The 18,918-nt window shown below is 41.7% G+C and overlaps 1 protein-coding gene across 2 annotated transcripts in view; it reads right to left on the bottom strand.

The window, feature by feature from the left end:
- The window catches only part of GPC6 (glypican 6), a 766,899-nt gene that overhangs the window by 167,596 nt on the left and 580,385 nt on the right, over positions 1 to 18,918 (bottom strand). For both annotated transcript variants that reach the window (XM_083437893.1, XM_083437892.1), the window contains exon 4: positions 18,107 to 18,272. In XM_083437893.1, the coding sequence (XP_083294019.1) occupies positions 18,107 to 18,272 (166 nt within the window). The remainder of the gene's footprint in view (positions 1 to 18,106; positions 18,273 to 18,918) is intronic.

Here is an 18,918-nt window from a genome sequence, read left to right as displayed (position 1 = left end):
GTCTTGCAAGTTCTCAAAAACAGTGTGAAGAATCTCCGGTCATATTCAATTTTCCTAAAGTTACACCTGACCTTAGCCTGAAATTGAAAATGGAAACTGGTCCCCATCATCTCAGGAGGAGGAAGAAAAGGAATATTAAGGCACGATAACAAGTCCCTTGCAGACCCATAATGAAAAGGAAATTTGAAAGAATTCATTGTGCAGTTCTCTTGAAATATCATGACTTTTCAAGCCAACCTTATGTTTCTTGGGGATCTTCATCACAATTCTTGAAAGCCTCCTGTTGGCATCTGTAGCTGCAGTAAATGGCACTTCGGCTAAATGCTATTGCATAACAAAGGTACTCCTGGCAAGGTCACTAGAAAGGTCTGGACATTATTGCTTTAAGGAATAGTAACTGCTTTGAAGCACATTGCATCTATGGTCCCATGCCACCTACATTAGGGACACTGACCTTCAAAATAATTTATAACATAAAGCATTCAGCCAGTATCCTTTAGCTATATTCTCCAACACACTCTTCTTTCTCCAAGGCATCCACAAATTTAAGTATCAAAAGATGAGTCTGAGCCCAAATTTAAGTTAAATTCCATTCTGCCATCTATAAATGCTTGGTCAGGAGGAAATTGGCGTTTGGCTGATCAGAGGTCCTTGAGAACTGCTTTTAGTTCATGTAAATTATATAATACAGAAATTAAATGTCATGTGTTTTTGAACTCTGTATATGACACTACACACAGCTGTTGTGCTTACACAAGTGTATAATTATTACCCACTCACTTTCCTTTCTGTCCTTTAGGGACCTGTAGTCATAAATTGTGCTGAAACAAGGAGGGGTGGGGGAATAAGCGAAGGAGGCTTTTGGGAATACCAAATTGATTACACAGCATCTCCTGACGTCTATATATCTGATCTGGAGCAACGTACAATTCTTGCACATATAGATTTTCCATCTAGCTCACTGGGGTGTGAACGTTTGGACATATGTATGGAACAAGCCCCTCTTCATTAAGTTAATAGGGAACTTCTTGTCTGCCCATCAAAACCTCCACATTCACAAGAAGCATTTGGAATGGAATGCATGCCTTATTTCAGGGAAGAAGAAGTCAGAAATGTTTGCCGGTTCTGGGACACAGAGTTTTACGAAAATGGCCATCCTGCAAAGTCAGGACTGCCTACTTCTGTAGTCTTGGGGAACACTTATGTTCTCAAGATCCTAGCTTCTCTATGGATTGTTAGGTTCTATAATAAAATTGACATTAATTATTAGCAATATGGGCTGTGTGCGTATTGTAGTACATGCGTTCAGACGGTTTCATTCCATCGACTGGGCAGGTGGCTGTGGAATGAAACTTTCTGAAAGATCCTTTCAAAAGGTAGATTGGCAGTAAAATACAGTGCAGACTCTTCCTTAAAAGTGAGGTTGCAGGTGAAATTTTTTACCTGGATTAAAAATTAGTAAAACTAGTGAAAGGGGCAATAAAGTTTCTTCAGGGGGTTTATCTAGCCTGGAAGCTGCCATTTGTTCATTACTCTTCTCAGATAATTTTTCTTTTTATTAGAAAGATGAATTTATGAAATCAGAAATCCTTATTTTTTTTTCACTGGGCAATTATCTGGGTATATTTGCTGCCTGCAATATGAAATAGAAATGGCACTTTGTGGGGTGGAAAGGTTGATAGGAAATGTGGAGCAAATCAAATACTTTCATCAGCTATCAATCCCCTCTTGCACCTGTTTGCCATGAGATTTATTATGGTCTGATTCATAGTGCTACATCACAGATTCCAAATTGTGTTCTGGAAACTTTCTTTTATGTTCCCATTGTTAAGGTAAATGGATGGTCATCTTAAAAAAGAAAAAAGAAATGTTGTCGTGCCAGGGCACACTTTGGTTCTTTATAGCACAAGTCAGTATAGCTATCCAGCAATACTGTATACTATGTAATAGTTTGTATTGATATAAAGGTTTTATTGACGCTTTGCTACCTATGAGTTATGCAGGTCATCTCAAAGAAGTAGCAAAATGACTTTTATAGCGCACCATGCCACCGTATATTCCACGCACGCCATGCAAAATACATCGCTAAACTGATAGCGAGGAAAAGAAACATAGCAAAGCGTTTTAAAGCTGTTGTTATTGATGCTTCTTTTATATGATGGTTCCCCAGTAACGTGTGCTGACTTGGAGACCCATAAATTCTTGGGGTTTAGTTGGTTCCTTGGGCTCAGTGCAACTATTATGCCGCTTCAGCCTTGCAGAGCGCAAGAGCTTAACTAGGGCTGGAAAGAGACGACAGGGCAGATGTGGTGCCGTACCCAAAACAACAGCCCTGTCTCATTCCAGTGATCCAAAACTGGCAACATAATCTACATGTGTCCCTGTCCTCTAGCAGGACCAGCCAATAAAGTTCAGTGTAGGCGAGGAAATACTTGGTCCCTGATACCAGTGCACACTTTTTTGTGTCAGTAGATAATAATAAGAATAATAATTTATTATTTATACCCCGCCCAACTGGCTGGGCTTCCCCAGCCACTCTGGGCGGCTTCCAAAAAAATATTAAAATACTGATACATCAAACATTAAAAGCTTCCCTAAACAGGTCTGCCTTCAGATGTCTTCTTAAAGTTTGGTAGTTGTTGTTCTCTTTGACATCTGGTGGGAGGGCATTCCACAGGGAGGGCGCCACTACCGAGAAGGCCCTCTGCCTGGTTCCCTGTAACTTGGCTTCTCGCAGTGAGGGAACTACCAGAAGGCCCTCGGTGCTGGACCTCAGTGTCCGGGTAGAAGGATGGGGGTGGAGACACTCCTTCAGATATACTGGACCGAGGCCGTTTAGGGCTTTAAAGGTCAGCACCAACACTTTGAATTGTGCTCGGAAACGTAATGGGAGCCAATGTAGGTCTTTCAAGACCGGTGTTATATGGTCTTGGCGGCCGCTCCCAGTCACCCAGATATGTCTGGGGAGAAACAAGGAGATGTAGGTTTGCTGCATTTAACAGCAGCTCCATGTTGCCTGAAATGCTGATGTAGTAGAATGGCCAAAAGACTGAGCTATGAATCAGGAAGTCCCTGGTTTGAATCTTGCCGCAGCCATGAACTGGAACATGTCACACCCTCTCAGCTTCAGTCCTCCCCTCCACCTGCAAAATGGAGGCTACTGATACTGACCTAGCTTACAGCAGCCTCTCCCAACCTGGTGCCCTCCAAGATGTTGCTAGACTACAACTTGTATCATGCCTGACCACTGGCGATGGTGGCTGGGGCCAAGGAAAGTGGCAACCCATAATACTTGAGGAAGGCTGAGGTTACAACTAGATAGCACATGTGAAGCGCTTTCAAAACTCAAAAGCACCAATTTTTTTCACTAGCTCCAGCTTTTTATTAATAAAAGTGTAATGCTGGTGGTCAACAAAACAGGTTTGAAGACTCTCTCAAGGCAAATCTTTTTTAAAAATGTAGTATAAACACCAACAACTGGGAAACACTGGCCTGTGAGCACTCCTGTTGGAGAACAGCCTTTACCAAAGGTGTCGTGGGCTTTGAAGACACTCGAACTCAGGACGAAAGGGAGAAACATGCTAAGTGGAAGGCATGCTTGGCAAAACCTCACTGTGATCAACTCCTGCCCAGAAACCTATGTCCCCACTGTTGAAGGACACGTGGATCCAGAATTGGCCTCCACAGTCACCCACTGTTAAGACTGTATTCATGGAAGACAATCTTGCTCTGTGAATGATCACCAAAGAAGAAGAATGCAACGAAGCACTCTTTCACCCACAATGTCCTGTCCTCCCTCACCCAACTGGGCTGGCAAATGAGCAATGCTACACAGGAAGATGATGAACAATGCTGTCTTCTTAACCACTTTATGAACCTAGTTACTGGGCCTACCACAAACCGTTCGCCATATTTGATCTACAAGCCTACTATGCTTTGTAGTACAGGGATGGGCAAACTTCATGCTTGTGGAATCTCCTCCCCCACTAGCACCCCAATATCTACCAACTTGAGCCAGGTGTAAAATACAGGAGGACTATAAACAGTTTGGACTCTAAGCACATTCTGGGCCTAAGAATTTGTTTTCAATACTAGAGCAGAATTGAGTTCACAAACCATTCCACACAGGTTAGCTTTCCTCGTCTCAGCAGCCCAATTTAGAAGGAACAAAAAGTCATTTTGTTGTTGCTATTATCGATATGCACCGTCCGCGAGATTCAGTTTGAGCTTCAATTTGGCAATTTGGAAAACAGTTCACCTGGATCCAAAGTGCTTTGCAGTCTGTCTGATTTGGCTCAAGGCGCATCTGAACCTAGTGGAACAATGGGGAAGCAGACACCCTTACCAATCTCCTGAAAATCACCCTGAGTTCTACCAGTAGATCTGAATCTACTTTCTATCAATCCCTAATGGATAAAACTGCAAGGGAAAGCAGAACAGCACACACATCTGGATTTATAGTTAAGTTTCCTACTAGTCTACTACTTTGGCAGTTTTAAATGGACTGGTCTGCCCTATCATGTGAGAAGCTGCTGTAGAAATGGTGAAAACACCTTCCACTGTGTGCATATTTGTCCCCTGAGTGTGCATAGAGGGTCTTGGCAGGAGCTATGCACCCTGACTCTAAGAATGTTTAGCCAAAAGTAAGCCCCACTGAATTCAAAGGAACTTGAATATATAGAGTATTAACATCCATACAACAACATCTGTCCACACAGCGGATTCAAATCTAAAAGATCACCGTAAATTCATTTCCTACAAGAAGGCTTTCCTATAAGGGGACTTCAAGGTTTTCAAAGCTCAGGGCAGCTTCTGAAGTTGCATAACTCTTCTCCCAACTTGAAAAGGTATGCAAATACATTTTTTTATTACTGTAAGCAAAGGTAGCTTTAATTATTTATTTATTTATTTATTTATTTATTTATTTATTTATGGTTATTTATTCATATTACCCATCATTCAAATTGCTCAGATGTCATGTTACGCGCAAAGCCAGGTATTTGAGCTCTGATGATAGGGTTTCGGTTTCTGTTTGGAAAAATTATTTTGAAAGCGTAGAAGTGGCCCAGAAGGGCTCTACCCTTACTCTGGTCACAAGTTCCTTTACCCTTTCTGCTGTTGAAGTGGCTTACTTTCCTGTGGGCTCCTGAATGAATGTATCAGGGGTTGAATACGTGTTTTTACTTTTGTACAGAGACTAGAAATCTCTCCAGTGCTACACGTGTCAACTCAGAAGTAAGACATGTGGAGCTCAAAGGGACCTACTCCCAGATAAGTCTGTATAGGGCTAGAGCCTTTGACATGGTTATAAATAATAAACACTTACCTGGGTGAATTTACCATTGGCAGTAATTCTTATACAACCTTGGAGAATACCCTCCAAGATACTCTCCAAAACTATGCACAGAGGGGCCACTGAAGTGATGTATAAGTATTCCCTTGAAGAACCTGCAGGGCGTTTTCAAAACGCTGTTAACACGCTAGACTCACTGTAAATTGTCGGCACAGTAATGAATATATTATTTGTTCCTAACAGTTTTAAGAATTTAGAAGGTTCTGATGCAGCTTATGTACTTAGATTGCCATCAGGATATTAAATAAATCTTACCACTGAAGGCAAGCTGGAATCAAGTCTTCCCAAACCATTCATAAGCATGATGAGGTTTGCTCAGTGCCTTGTTCTCTGATTTATCCTCAAATGGGAGCAACGCAACAGCAAATATATGGGTTGCTGGCAGAATGATTTTTGCAAAGCTGCGTCAATTAGAATTCACAGAACATTTGATCCAGAGTGCCCTTGACCTTCATAAAGCTACATTAGAAAGCCCTTTTCTCCCCCCTCCTGACTGAAACTAGCAGTATAAGAAACTAGAAGGGTAAGTATGATCCGCCCCCCCCCATCATCCTGCATGGAATATAGTTTCTGGATTGTAAATGAAAGCTGGGCTAATTGGTGTGAATTGGCTTCTTGTATTTAATCGTACAAAGGTCAAAATCAAAATCCTTTTCATCTTTTAAAGATGACTAGTTTTTCCACGTCCAACTACAAATATAATCCAGTTAAAACAAAATGCCAGTCATAGCAAATCCTTCATTAATAGAGGGAAAAATAGTAATTTGCAGGTGGATTTTCCATCATGCTATTTCCGCAAGGCCAATTTATCCATTTATTATTGTCTGTATGCATTCATACATACAAAGATAGCCAATCTAAGTGGTACCTAAGCACTAGAAGGATGGGATAGCTAACAACAATTAAAATAAAGAATGAAATGCAATCACACGCCAAATACACATTACCATAAAAAACAGAGAGGTGCAGCAGATAAAATGGAGATTTTGAACAAAACAATCATCTGTCTGATAAAACAAAACTCTGCCTGAAGCAAAAGAGCTGAGCCAAAATATCTCAGAAGACTTTTTCCTAAGAACAATTCTGATTTCCCCCCTCAAAATAGTCCACTTCCCCGCCTCCAAGAATTCCGCATCACTGTTACCTCCAGAAGTGACTCAACAGGTGGGGCAGAGCTGCTATGTTAGCTGTCCAGAAGACGGATCGCTGTTGGTTATTGAGAGGGAGAGAGATGAGATAATGGCAAAGTCAGTGCGGTGCGAATGCCCTGGTGGTGCATTCATGCTCTCTCTCCCTCATGATAAGCAACACCGCCCCTCCTACTGGGAAGCTAGTGTTGTAGCTACAAGCACAGCAACAGTAACCAATGAGGTGTTGGGACAGCGGTGTTGAAGTAAGAGTAGCGAAAACGCAGCAAAGAAGCTCAAATCATATTTATGACTGGCACTCATCTGTGGAAATTAAACCAATGTCCAGACATGAACATTCAAAAACTTTGCTTGCAGAAATTTATAGTTATAGATGAATTTAATTATTTACAATCACATGCTTATCATGGCCCTACAGTCTCTTCTTCTAACTTCCAAACAACTGTATCTTCCTCTCTTTCCAGAGCTCAGCATTCAGCCTTCTGTATCTCAGTTAGGCCATGCCTTGCAGCTTCTATAAGAAATTTCCACTTTCACCTTCTCCTGCAGCTTGGCTCTTTTTCTTTCAAGCAGAGAAGCACTCTAACACTCTATTCAACTTAGCAGTGTTCACAGTGGATTCTAAAATACAGCCATCTTGCTTCACATAAAATGGAGCCTCTTCTTCACTAGATACCTCCCATGTGACCGTGAGCCAATCACATGAGAACTACTAGAGAACACTCTAGAATTCAGTTATCAACTACTCAGATTTAAATGCATAGTAATGCATACCAGCATTTGCAATTTCAGTGGATTAAATGACTATACTTAACAAGTGGCACTCATTTGATCTCTGGTGGGTTTCATTGCTGCTGTTTTTTGGGAGACAGAGCAGGAAGCAGCAGTGAGGTTGGTGCAGTACAAACACACTGACAGAGCCAATCTGGTGCTCCCGCTGGTGTGTTTACACCACACCAACCCCCCCTATATCTCCCAGTAAGCAGCAGCAATGCAACCAACCACAGGTCAGGTGAGTGCCACCACTCCATCACACCAAACAGAAGGATAATGATTATGCTTGCTAACTGGGAGTTGCACTCAAAACTAAAATTGCACTCAGACACTGTCCTCTCCTTCTCCTTCTCTGTGTTCAAGAGACTCACTGTGGCAAGTGGAAGAAACTGTTCTACATGGCACCTGCCCATACAGCACCTGCAAATGAGTTTCTCGTTCCCTCTTTTTTGGCAATGAATGTGGCGTTTGCCTCCTAGGATGGGTCAAGGAAAGGGTTAAAATGGGTGTGATGTGATTGGCCAGTGAGAATGCAAGGGGGGAGTAAAAGATAGAGTGGGAGCTTTTGAAAAGTCAGTTGAGGTTTGTCAGTTGGGAGTTGAGGCTTGGGTGTTGGAGAAGGAAGAGGGTAGAATAGGCAGTGGTTTGGTTGAGTTGTATTGTATTGTGAGAGAGTGAGAGGAATTATTAGGGACTTAGATAGATAGTTGGGAATAATTCAGTTTGAAGTTGTTAGGAACTAAGATTTAAGAAACTGACAAGAGAAAAATAAACTGAAACCGTACGCTTATTCCCGCACTTAAAAATAAACTTGATTATTTGTTTATGTTAACAACTGTCTGGACTCCGTGTGTACCCGTGAGGAGAAATGGGTTGGTGGCAGCGAAGAAAGCAACCACAGTGGTGGCACAGGGTCAATAGACCGTGAAACGTCCGGGGGCCCTGTGTGATCACCACAATGCTTTATAGAAATAGCCATCTCCGTTTCTCTGATCACAAACAGGGTGGGGGACATTTATCGAAGACATTTGTGCATAGCTGTATGGTGAAACACCAGGAAGGAGTCAGTCAACAGAGGCTCATGGGTACAAAGAAATTCATAATTTAGTTTTCCCCAAGTCACAGTAATACTATGTATACAACACACTAAGATTATTTAAGGCTACCTGCTCCGATAAAACCAATGGGAATTCTGCCATTGGTGATAGGATTGCAAGCACAGATGGCTTCACAGGTAATTCAGATAGCTCTGAGTGTGTTTTTTAAAAGCCAACCTCGTGATTTAAAAAAAAGTAATCATCAAGCAAGAAAACATAATATTTGGGATGTGGATTATACGCAGTAAGCTGTGATTGTCAAACCACCTCTGATACTGTGCAAATTCGGTATAATGCAAAACGTAGTATAATTTCAATAAAGTGCTCTTACTTAAAAAGACTCTTGCAAGCTTCAGCATTCAAACGGAAACATCACCAGGAAAATGAATGGACTACTTGGCAATATCCCTTGGAAAATAGCTAGGTGGAAAAAGTGGTAATGGTACTTCATCAAAAGACTCTATGTTACGAATAAAGGTATTTGCAAACTGTTTAGAAATTAGTGAAAATTTCAGGTCACCTGAAAGGCATCAGAATTGCAGCCAGCCAATTTTTGGTGCATTTGTTTACATAGCAAAATCACACACATGGCGTTTTCACCTCCAAGTAAAATATTACACTACCTGAATTAAATGCTAATGGGCTGGAAAGCTATCTACTCCCAATGGAGTTTTTAAAAAATAGTTCTAAAAGCTCCTTACATATATAGTTTCCATTGGGCAAAAACGGTTGTTTTGCTCCAGCTATAATAACTGGACCCCAAAGTGTTGTTTTACATATGCATGATGAAGTAAATCATCTTGCAGTAGTATAAATGATACATTCATCTTCTATAGCATCTGCTTCTGAAGCAAGAATCCAACTGCCTCCAAAATGTCAAAGAATATCTACCTCCCTTTCTTTCTGCCTTTCCAGCACAATCCTTTGCATGTCTACTCAGAAATAAGTACTGTTGAGTTCAATTGGGCTCACTCCCAGCTGAATAGGCATAAGACAGGACTGCAGCCGTAATGTTCTTATTAGATTAAAGGAATGAACTAACTTATATTACTAGCAATTTTAGAGGACACGGCAGGACTTTTGCTCCGAGGGGCCTGTTTCCTCAGTTCTGGGGGTATTAGGGCTGGTATATTGCTTTCAGCATTCTCTAATGATGGGTTATGGTTCCATTACATATAGCTGCACATTTCAACAGAAAATGGCTTTACAGACTGCAACCTTGGGCAATTCTCTTGGCTCTGAATGGCACAATATCCCATGTCTCCAAAGAAGCGAGAATGTTACACAAAATCCAGCCTTTCATTACCAGGGTGGAAAATATCTCCCCTTCCATATTACTGTAGAGTAGGTTAAAATTTGGCCAACTGACATTTCCAAGTAAATGGCTTGGGCCAAACATGCCTCGTGGGGAGCTTACTCCCAATATGGCTATTTTGCCTGCACACACATCAAGCCAGTCAAATCTTTCCAGAATGTTGAAGGACTATTCAAAATCACAGTCGGCGACAATCTATGCCACAGATCTGCTCCATCTGAATCTGGAGATGCAGCTAAGGTGCTAGACAGAAGTTTGAATGCATTGATGGACTGGGTGTGGGCCAACAAACAAAGTGAATCTTGAAAAGACAGAGATGTTTAGAGTTCCAAGTTCCTGAGTTCAGGAGGTATGAAGACAGACTGTTTTGGGCAGGATTGCACTTCCCTAGAAGGAGCAAGTTTGTAGCCTGGGGGTACACCTAGATTCAACATTGACACTTGAGGCCCAAGTGGCCTCAGGGTCTAGGAGTGCCAATTTTCAGCTCCAGTTGGTTCGCCAGCTGCAGCCCCTGTTGGGCAGAGATGACTAGGGCACGGTGCTCCAAGCTCAGATTGGATTACCGCAATGTATTCTACATGGGGCTGCCCTTGAAGACACCTTGGAAACTTGAACTGGCCCAAAGGCTGACATTTGAGTGCTTCAGGCTGCAATTTTTACTGGGAGTAGGGATAGAAGAGAAGTTTGATTCGGTTACCTAATTTACAGTTTCTGAAACAATACAAGAACCAAAACTCAGCCGCCCTATGAAATTTGCACTTCTCTGAATTTTGCAATGCAGTTCTCCAGCCAAGTAATGTGCACACATGCACTTACCAGGATAGAGTGTGCATAAAAATGCATATATTAGTCAACATATATTAGTGCATGAAATCCACAACAGTAGCCTCCCCAATAGGTGAACAACATCCATTTTATCCTCAAAGGGTCTGCAAATATTTATGTATTGTATATATCACATATCCAATCTTCTCACTGTCACGGAAACTTCCTACTTGTCATAGGCAAGGCCAGGATGCTGATACCCATTTTCAGCCATTAATACACAGCAAAGTAGCAAACTAAAAAACAAAGGAAAAGTAAATGCTAAGCCACTTTAGTTTGTAGATGTTGCTTCAAGCACTATCCTTGAAATGCAAGGCAATTTAGGGATAATTCATAATTGCAAAATGTCAGCATTTTGATTTGTAAGCAAATGAAAAAAGAAGTGTTTCCAAAACATAATCATCCATTTTAAAATAAATTACTTGAAACTCTTGGGAATGAGACTGATGAGCTAGAGCATTCACATCTTTTCCCACTGAGCTGTTGATACCCCTCCCCCTTTCCTACAAGACTGCTTCAAGGAAGGATAAAACAAATGAGAAAAATAATTGTAACAAAAAATAATTAACCAATGAATCAAAATGTAGCTACAGCCTCCCGCTACATATGAACACTTATGCTATTGAAAGCAAATTTTCTATTGACAGTTACACAATGGACTCATTATCAGAACCAAATATTGGCAGTTCGAAAGCACTCTCGGTGCAAGTAGATAAATAGGGACCGCTTACTAGCGGGAAGGTAAACGGCGTTTCCGTGTGTGGCTCTGGCTCACCAGAGCAGCGATGTCACGCTGGCCACGTGACCCGGAAGTGTCTTCGGACAGCGCTGGCCCCCGGCCTCTTTGAGTGAGATGGGTGCACAACCCTAGAGTCTGTCAAGACTGGCCCGAAAACAAAATATAGTTCAGCTGTTACCTGACATTACTGGCATAGCCTACCTCTCTTTGTGGTGGTGCAAATTCTGCCCACTACTCTTGGGATGAGATAATGTCGCTGCCACCAACAAAAATCTGATGGCGGAAAAGAAGAAATGTTTCTCCTCTCCCTTCTGAAGTTGCCTCCAGATTGTAGAGACGAAGTAGAATGTTTAACATCCCCCCAGGGGCTGATGGGAGTTGCAGTCCAACTGGAGGGCGTGGTTGGATCAGGAGGAAGGGTGGGAGGAGCTGGAAGAGTTGAATGATTCTGTGGAGGTTTCCAGTGGGTTCCGATGGGCCTCTTCTGCTCTCTGCGGGGGACACAGAGTTGACTGAGGAGAAGGCTATAAGTGCAGAGTCAGATTCTGGACAGAGACCAAGCCTGGTGATCTCATACAAAAGTGGCAGGGACCAGAAATTGACCAATTAGCTTCCTCCTGAAGTCTGACATGGAGCTGCGAAGAACCCACCAGCACATTCAGAATAACTGTAAAATGGATTGTTTTGGGTTCTTCATTTCAGGCAATTTCTCTGTAGCAACTAGGAGATTTGGGTGGGCGGGGGGATTGGATCATGTACAAAACTTGAGTAACAAGTGCACATTTCTTGTTCGATAAAAATCATCTGCAAAGGCCCCAGATTTACCTCACTGTGACTGACAATGCAACATGGCAAATGTGACATTTGAAATCATCTTGGGAGAGCCCTTCAGAGCCAAAATGACTGACATGCTTTGAAATACATCTCTCATGCCCTGAAATTCTTTTAGGGGAAATGATTTTATAATTGTTTCTTGGAGGCCATGTCTGTGTTTATTGTTGCTCTTTCTTTCACAAACACTCAGCACATTGCAGAGTTGCCAACTTATAAACACAAACCTGGAAGTAAGCTCCATTGAACTCAATGAGGCTTATTTCTCAGTAACAAAACAGAATTGTGCTGTTAAACTGGTTTAATAGCTATTATCGCTCACCAGAGAACCGCAGCAATTGTAGAGGAACAGGTGAGGTGGCTGGAAAATTCTAACAAGGAATGTCAGTACCTTTCCCTGCGGGGGACACAAGGTCTCTAGTATGCTAAAGGTGCTGGGAATTGTAGCTCTGTGAGGATTAAGGTACAGCTCCCAAGATTCATTGGGGTGCATATGCTCTGAATGCATATTAACTGCATGGTGTGTACTCAGCCTTAAAAGGTAAAGGTACCCCTGCCCGTACGGGCCAGTCTTGACAGACTCTAGGGTTGTGCGCCCATCTCACTTAAGAGGCCGGGGGCCAGTGCTGTCCGAAGACACTTCCGGGTCACGTGGCCAGCGTGACATCGCTGCTCTGGCGAGCCAGAGCCGCACACGGAAACGCCGTTTACCTTCCCGCTAGTAAGCGGTCCCTATTTATCTACTTGCACCCGGGGGTGCTTTCGAACTGCTAGGTTGGCAGGCGCTGGGACCGAGCCACGGGAGCGCACCCCGCCGCGGGGATTCAAACCGCCAACCTTTCGATCGGCAAGCCCTAGGCGCTGAGGCTTTTACCCACAGCGCCACCCGCGTCAGCCTTAGTGTTTCCTATAAAACCAAAATATCTGCCTCTTAGTAGAATGTAGCACAGCAGAGCATCTAAGAAAGCTGGAATTCAGAGGCAATTTAATGTAATAGATACAATGGTATTATTAGGAAATTAGACCACATGGAGTTGGATCCAGACATTCACAGAAGGGAATCTGACTAACATTCTTATCAGAAGAAATGGGAAGGATGATTTTCACCGATTTCCCCCTTCCCCAGGCGTGATCTCCCATTCTCTTCCAGAGGTCCACTAACCATCAGAAGTAGCTTTTCAATGAGGCACAGGAAGCTTCAGGGAGAAGGAAGAACAAGGAAAAAATGGTTTCCTCCAATGAAGCTTTGTGTGAATAGGACTCCTCTCACTTCAGTTCCAGAATTCAAGAATAAATGAAAGCACATTGTTGCTAAAACACTCTTTATTCCAGTGGTAAGGTACATATTTGCTTGAGTTGCAGGTTTTAAAGTCTACCACTAAAGGGCAAAGAAGGAGAAATAAACCCCTGTCCTTCAAGAGACATAGAAGCAGGAACCTCCCATATCATCAGATTCTTCCAAAGCAGCTCAGAGTGATTCTGAATCTCTTGGGAAACATGTTAGGAGGGAAAAACCTTCAGGATTGCAAATGGCTGACCACCCACTTCTTGTGACATGGACCAATCAACATACTGGAGATAAGAGAGGGAGAACTTGTGAAAAGCATATTAGCAAGGCTTATTCTGAGATGAGGCATCCATTCTCAAGCTAAGAAAGGTCATTTTGAATCAAGCTCCCTAAGCATTGAGCCTGGAAGGATAGGATTTCTTGCTTTTAAGTCCCTGGGGTTGTTTTGGTGACAAAGTTATATGCTAAATTTGAAGGAAGGGAGGCTAGTGTTGCTGAAGCTGCAAATGCATTCTGAGCAGGATAAAATTGCAGCAGTAATGTCAAACATTCTCAAACTACAGTTCTTGGGATTCTTTGTAGCCTGCAAACAATGGTTGGCAGTCACGGCACTTAAGAGTGGCCTAAGGCAGATACAATTTATCCAGAAGGTTTATATACACATCTGCTTGTATCCAGTTAAGTCATACTTAGAGTAAACCCACTGAAATCCATAGGCTTGGCAAATGATTTCGATAACAGGTCAATTTTCAACAATCACCTTATACAGAACTTCACGTGTTCCTGGCTTGGTAGATCATATGATGGGGTTTTCAACATGGTGCCTTGCAGGTAGAATTGTAGAATTGTCATCTGGTCCAGGAATCTCAATTAGATCCTACATGACAAATGGCCATCCAACTTCTGCTTAAAAACACTCCGGGAAGGAGAGTCCATCACCTTGTAACTTGAATCCATTGGTTTGAGTCATATTCTCCAGAGCAGGCGAAAACAAGCTTGCTCCATCTTTCGCATGACAGCCCTTTAGATATTTGAAGATGGCAATCATATCTCCTCAGTGCCTCCTCTTTACCAGGTTAAACATCACCTTGCTCCTTCAACCATTCCTCATAAGGCTTGGCTTCCAGACCCTTGATCATCATGGCTGCCCTCTGCACACATTCCAGTGTGTCAATATCCTTTTTGTGATGCCCAGAACTGGACACAGTATTCCAGGTGTGGTCTCTGACCAAGGCAGCATAGCGCAGGGCTATTACTTCACTTGACCTGGACACTATATTTCTGTTGATGAAAGTCCCATCAGCCCAAACCTCCTGATCATCAGTGGTCAGGGATGATGGAAGTTGTAGTCCTACAACATCAGGAGGGCACCATAAATTGTCTACCCACGGCCATATGAGGACAGAAAATCTATACGAAAGGAGAGGTGGGAAAGCTTGCAAGGCTGTGTGGCAGCAGCTTTTCCAATAATTGGAAGTAAAGCTATCTGAAAAAATCCCTCCCCCACTTATTTTCAACTTAGGTTTTGGTACATACAAAGAAAAAGTAGAATGAAGGGGGGGGAAATAAAACATTCAGTCACATTTACCTAAGCAAAGACTACTAATGCACAACGTTATATATTATTTTCTTCATGCATGGTTCTCGACACAAGCTCCAGAGGTAAAATCGCTCATGCAGCCTATCCAATCTTTCATAGCTCAGTGGTGCTGCATACTTCTGCTTTTTCATTTTAATTTGGCTAGTAAAAGTTATGTAGTGTTTTGTATGAAGGGAATTGCATATGGTGTTTGTTATTAGAAGAGGCTTGACAGCTGTCTGACAGAAGTAGCCTGCTTGCAGTTCAATCCTCAAGGTGAGCTATGATTTTTTTCCTCTCTTTTGAAAACCTGCCGAATGTATGATTATACAGAATTCCTTTTCCCAATAGGAAAAAACACACACACCATGTTGCCTTACTACAAAGTTATCTTTCTTAATACTCAATGAGATATTTTGCATCGGACAAAATATTATTTTTATTATACCACCAGTTTACACCGGGGTGGTCAACCTTTTTCTACCTACCGCCCACTAAATGCATCTTTCTTGATGGTAAAAATTTCCTTACCGGTGCTCAATGGAAGAAGGATTCAGCTTGTGCCGTAGAACCACCTAGTGCCCACCTAGAATCCTGAAACGTCCACTAGTGGGCAGTAGGGACCAGGTTGACAACCCCTGGCTTACACGGTGCCTTAAGAAATAATTGGGAATGCCCATAAGGGAGTGGAGTTGCATTTGGTTCCTTGGTACCCCAGCATTAAAATTCAGATACACTTTGTTCAACCAGCAAATCTGTTTCCATTTGCCCTACAGAAGCAGGCACCGTTGTACGAAAACCCCTCCCAAATATACTGCCAATTAATTAATTAAATTTATATCTGTGATTTTTTCTGTTGGGTGTGTACCTGGGAACTCACTGCTCATCATGGGTAATCCCAAAATGTACACACCAACCATACATAAACCTCAAGCCTGACAGTTCCAGCATCAGGAAAATGGTTGTGTAAAAATGTAGCACACTCTTCAAGAGTTTTAAATGGAATGGTTGAGGGAAAGAAGGCGGAAAAAGGAACAGTTTGAAAAAAAAATCCTCCTTACACCACATTTGCAACACAGGAAACAAAGGTTTATCATCAAACTATTTGGCACTGCTAAAATGAAATGATAAGGAAGGCATTATTTTAGGAGGTTGTATGTGGGAGAAGGATGTTTAACGATAACACTAAATAACAAAGTTATGCATTATACATTATTATAGTATTTTACAGTATCTAGCGATATTATATTGTGTGTTATATATTAGTACTAGAAAGTATTCTTACATTCATTTTTTTAAAAGAAAAAATATACGGTAGAAGCACCACTGCCCTACCTATAGTGTACAAACTCATTTATTCATCTAACCATCAGCTCCAGTCATTCGGGGTTTTTTAAAAATAAATTACAAAACCACATGTAATAATGGCATGAATCATGCATACACACTCATTTGCTGACTCTCTTTAGTACTAGATTAGGTTCCACATTATGGGGGAGAGTGGAGCCTTTACACATACAACACCTTTTCATTCTATAGTTCTATATTTGTGCCCCCAAAAATGTGGTTGGTGCTGGGGCCATGACAACAATGTGTCTATGGTCACAACCCTGTTCTTCCCCTCCATGTGATTGTAACTGAGTGGGCTGGACACTTTTATAGTCTTTTGTCTAGTGTGATGAAAACTTCATATTGACCCTGTTTATTATCAATGAAATAATTTGTTATTGGATGACAGAGAAGTGTGCTGATTTCCCTCTGGTTATTGAATCTCATGCAATTCACTTTACATAATGATATGTGTCCAGGAAGTGTGTATCTTGGGATAACTAAGAATGTAAACACATCTCGACTCATCACGGTCATTTCTCCCTCAAGTACCTTTTCAAAGTATATTCTATATATGTTCCTCAATGTGCCTTCTCTCTGTTCCATTTTTCATCCAGCCCCCTGTAGTTTCTACACAGCCTACAAACCCAACATAACAATACAAGTCCACTTGGGTGTGTTTTCTGCCGGAATTAAGATGTGAAGAGCTCTTCTACATTTTTGCTTGTCCTTCACAGCAGAGTTCTGCCTCATTGCTCATTGTGCGTTTGTTTTCTTCCAAGGTATTCAGTGAAAGGGAATTATTTCAAAAGGAGGCAGAAAGATGAAATAGGCACTTCAAGAAAATTAATTGCTTTTTTTGTGACAAGGGGAAGAAAATCACTCGACACCCAATGGGCTTTTTTTGGAATGGGAAGACATCTGATATTTGCTTTGTTTCACTAATAAGATGCTTTTTATATTTTATTTTAAGAAACCCAAAACTTATCACCCTGTAGTGGCACTCAGTCAGGTGAAGACGACTTTCAGATTAACTTATTTTTGTTCCCTTTTCCTCATTATCTTTATTATGGTTACATTTTGTTGTTTAGAAGTTGGGCATCTCCTCTTCCCACCAATGATTTCTGGATGGTAGGCAAAACAAAAATCTTCCGGGAAGACACAGAGCTACCTAAATTGACTTACAGCAGAATGGCCACCTGTCTGAAATGAAGTTTCCCCTTTTCTTATTTATGTATCAGCATGGTGCCTTATTATTATTCTGAGCATGGAAGGAGAGAATTTGGCATATTTTTAACTCGAGTTATGGGGCTGATAGTTTTGCCTGTCACATCGATGGTTTTCAGAGCATTTCATTCCCCCAATCATACTTGACTCAGGGGGAAAAACGAACCAAGGATTGTGTTGCCTTCATATTTGCAGATCAGCTACTCTCTCACACAATTTCTCTCTCCTGCTAGCCTTGTTACCACAAACCCAACCCAAACATTTGCAGTATGCCTCTCTCTCTCTCTCTCTCTCTCTCACACACACACACACACACCCCTACGAATTTAGCTTAGGAATTTCAACATCACATGACAGTGTGACACTGAGACAGATTTAATGAAAACAGCTCCAAGGCGGAACAATGATCGTCCCCTATAAACCGCAGAAACTTTGATCGGAGAGTGTGAGTGACAACCAAACGAAGGCATGCAGTCACTATGTCCCGTTTTCAATTTAGCAAATGCTGAACTTTTCTGAACTTCTCACGGAGTTATATAGATTAATGGCTTCCTCCCGCCGCCTCCTCCTCCCCCCTCCCTTCCCCTCCAACTGTTCTTACCTACGAAGAGATTCCATTCGGTATCCAAATCAGCTTGGTTTGCAAGGCAGCCCTTCATTACATTGAGGCAATAGTTGTTGCAAGGTTTCACAGTGGGAAGTCCCCGGCAGTAAGGGCAGTACAGCATCTTCATTAGGGCTCGGATGCATCCCGGGGTAGGGCTGACCTGCAGAGTTTAAGGGCAGGAAAAAGAAAACAAAGGAAGTCAATTTCCTGTGTGTATCCAGAGACCTGTATAGGTGAAAAAATGCAGCCCCCGGGCAACAAAACCACAACTGGCACTGCATGACAATTGTTTAGCGCTTAATAATAACTTTTGGTGGAACCATTACTTATCTTCCAATTATTTAAGCTAGTATAGATATCAACGATTCAAAGGACACACACACCAGTTGACACCTGTGATATTTAGACAGGGAGTTTTTCAAAAGATTTGCTTTAATAAAGAAGCAGCAGGCTGGCAGGAATGGACAGTTAGTGATGGATAGTACAGCCTCTTTTTATGTATTCACTCTACATCATTTCACATTAAGCTTTTTTTAGAAAATACCTCATCCCCAAGTTTGCATTTAAAAAACATTTTTTAAAAATCTTCTCTGAAAACACGCACACACATATGCACGCACACTATACACACACACACTTATTTTGATTTTCTTCTTTTAGTTGAGAACTATGTCAGATCATTCAAGAAGCATAACAATATATGATGATAATGATGATGATGAATTTCAATTTATATACTGTCCTTTATTAAAAGATCCCAGGGCAGTGTACAATATCAAAAACACATTATAGAACATCAATAATAA

This window comes from Podarcis tiliguerta, assembly GCF_965153285.1.
Source record: "Podarcis tiliguerta genome assembly, chromosome: 4".
Lineage (NCBI taxonomy): Eukaryota > Metazoa > Chordata > Lepidosauria > Squamata > Lacertidae > Podarcis > Podarcis tiliguerta.
Note: the sequence above shows the minus strand (reverse complement) of the source record. Positions and strands in the feature narration are given on the sequence as shown.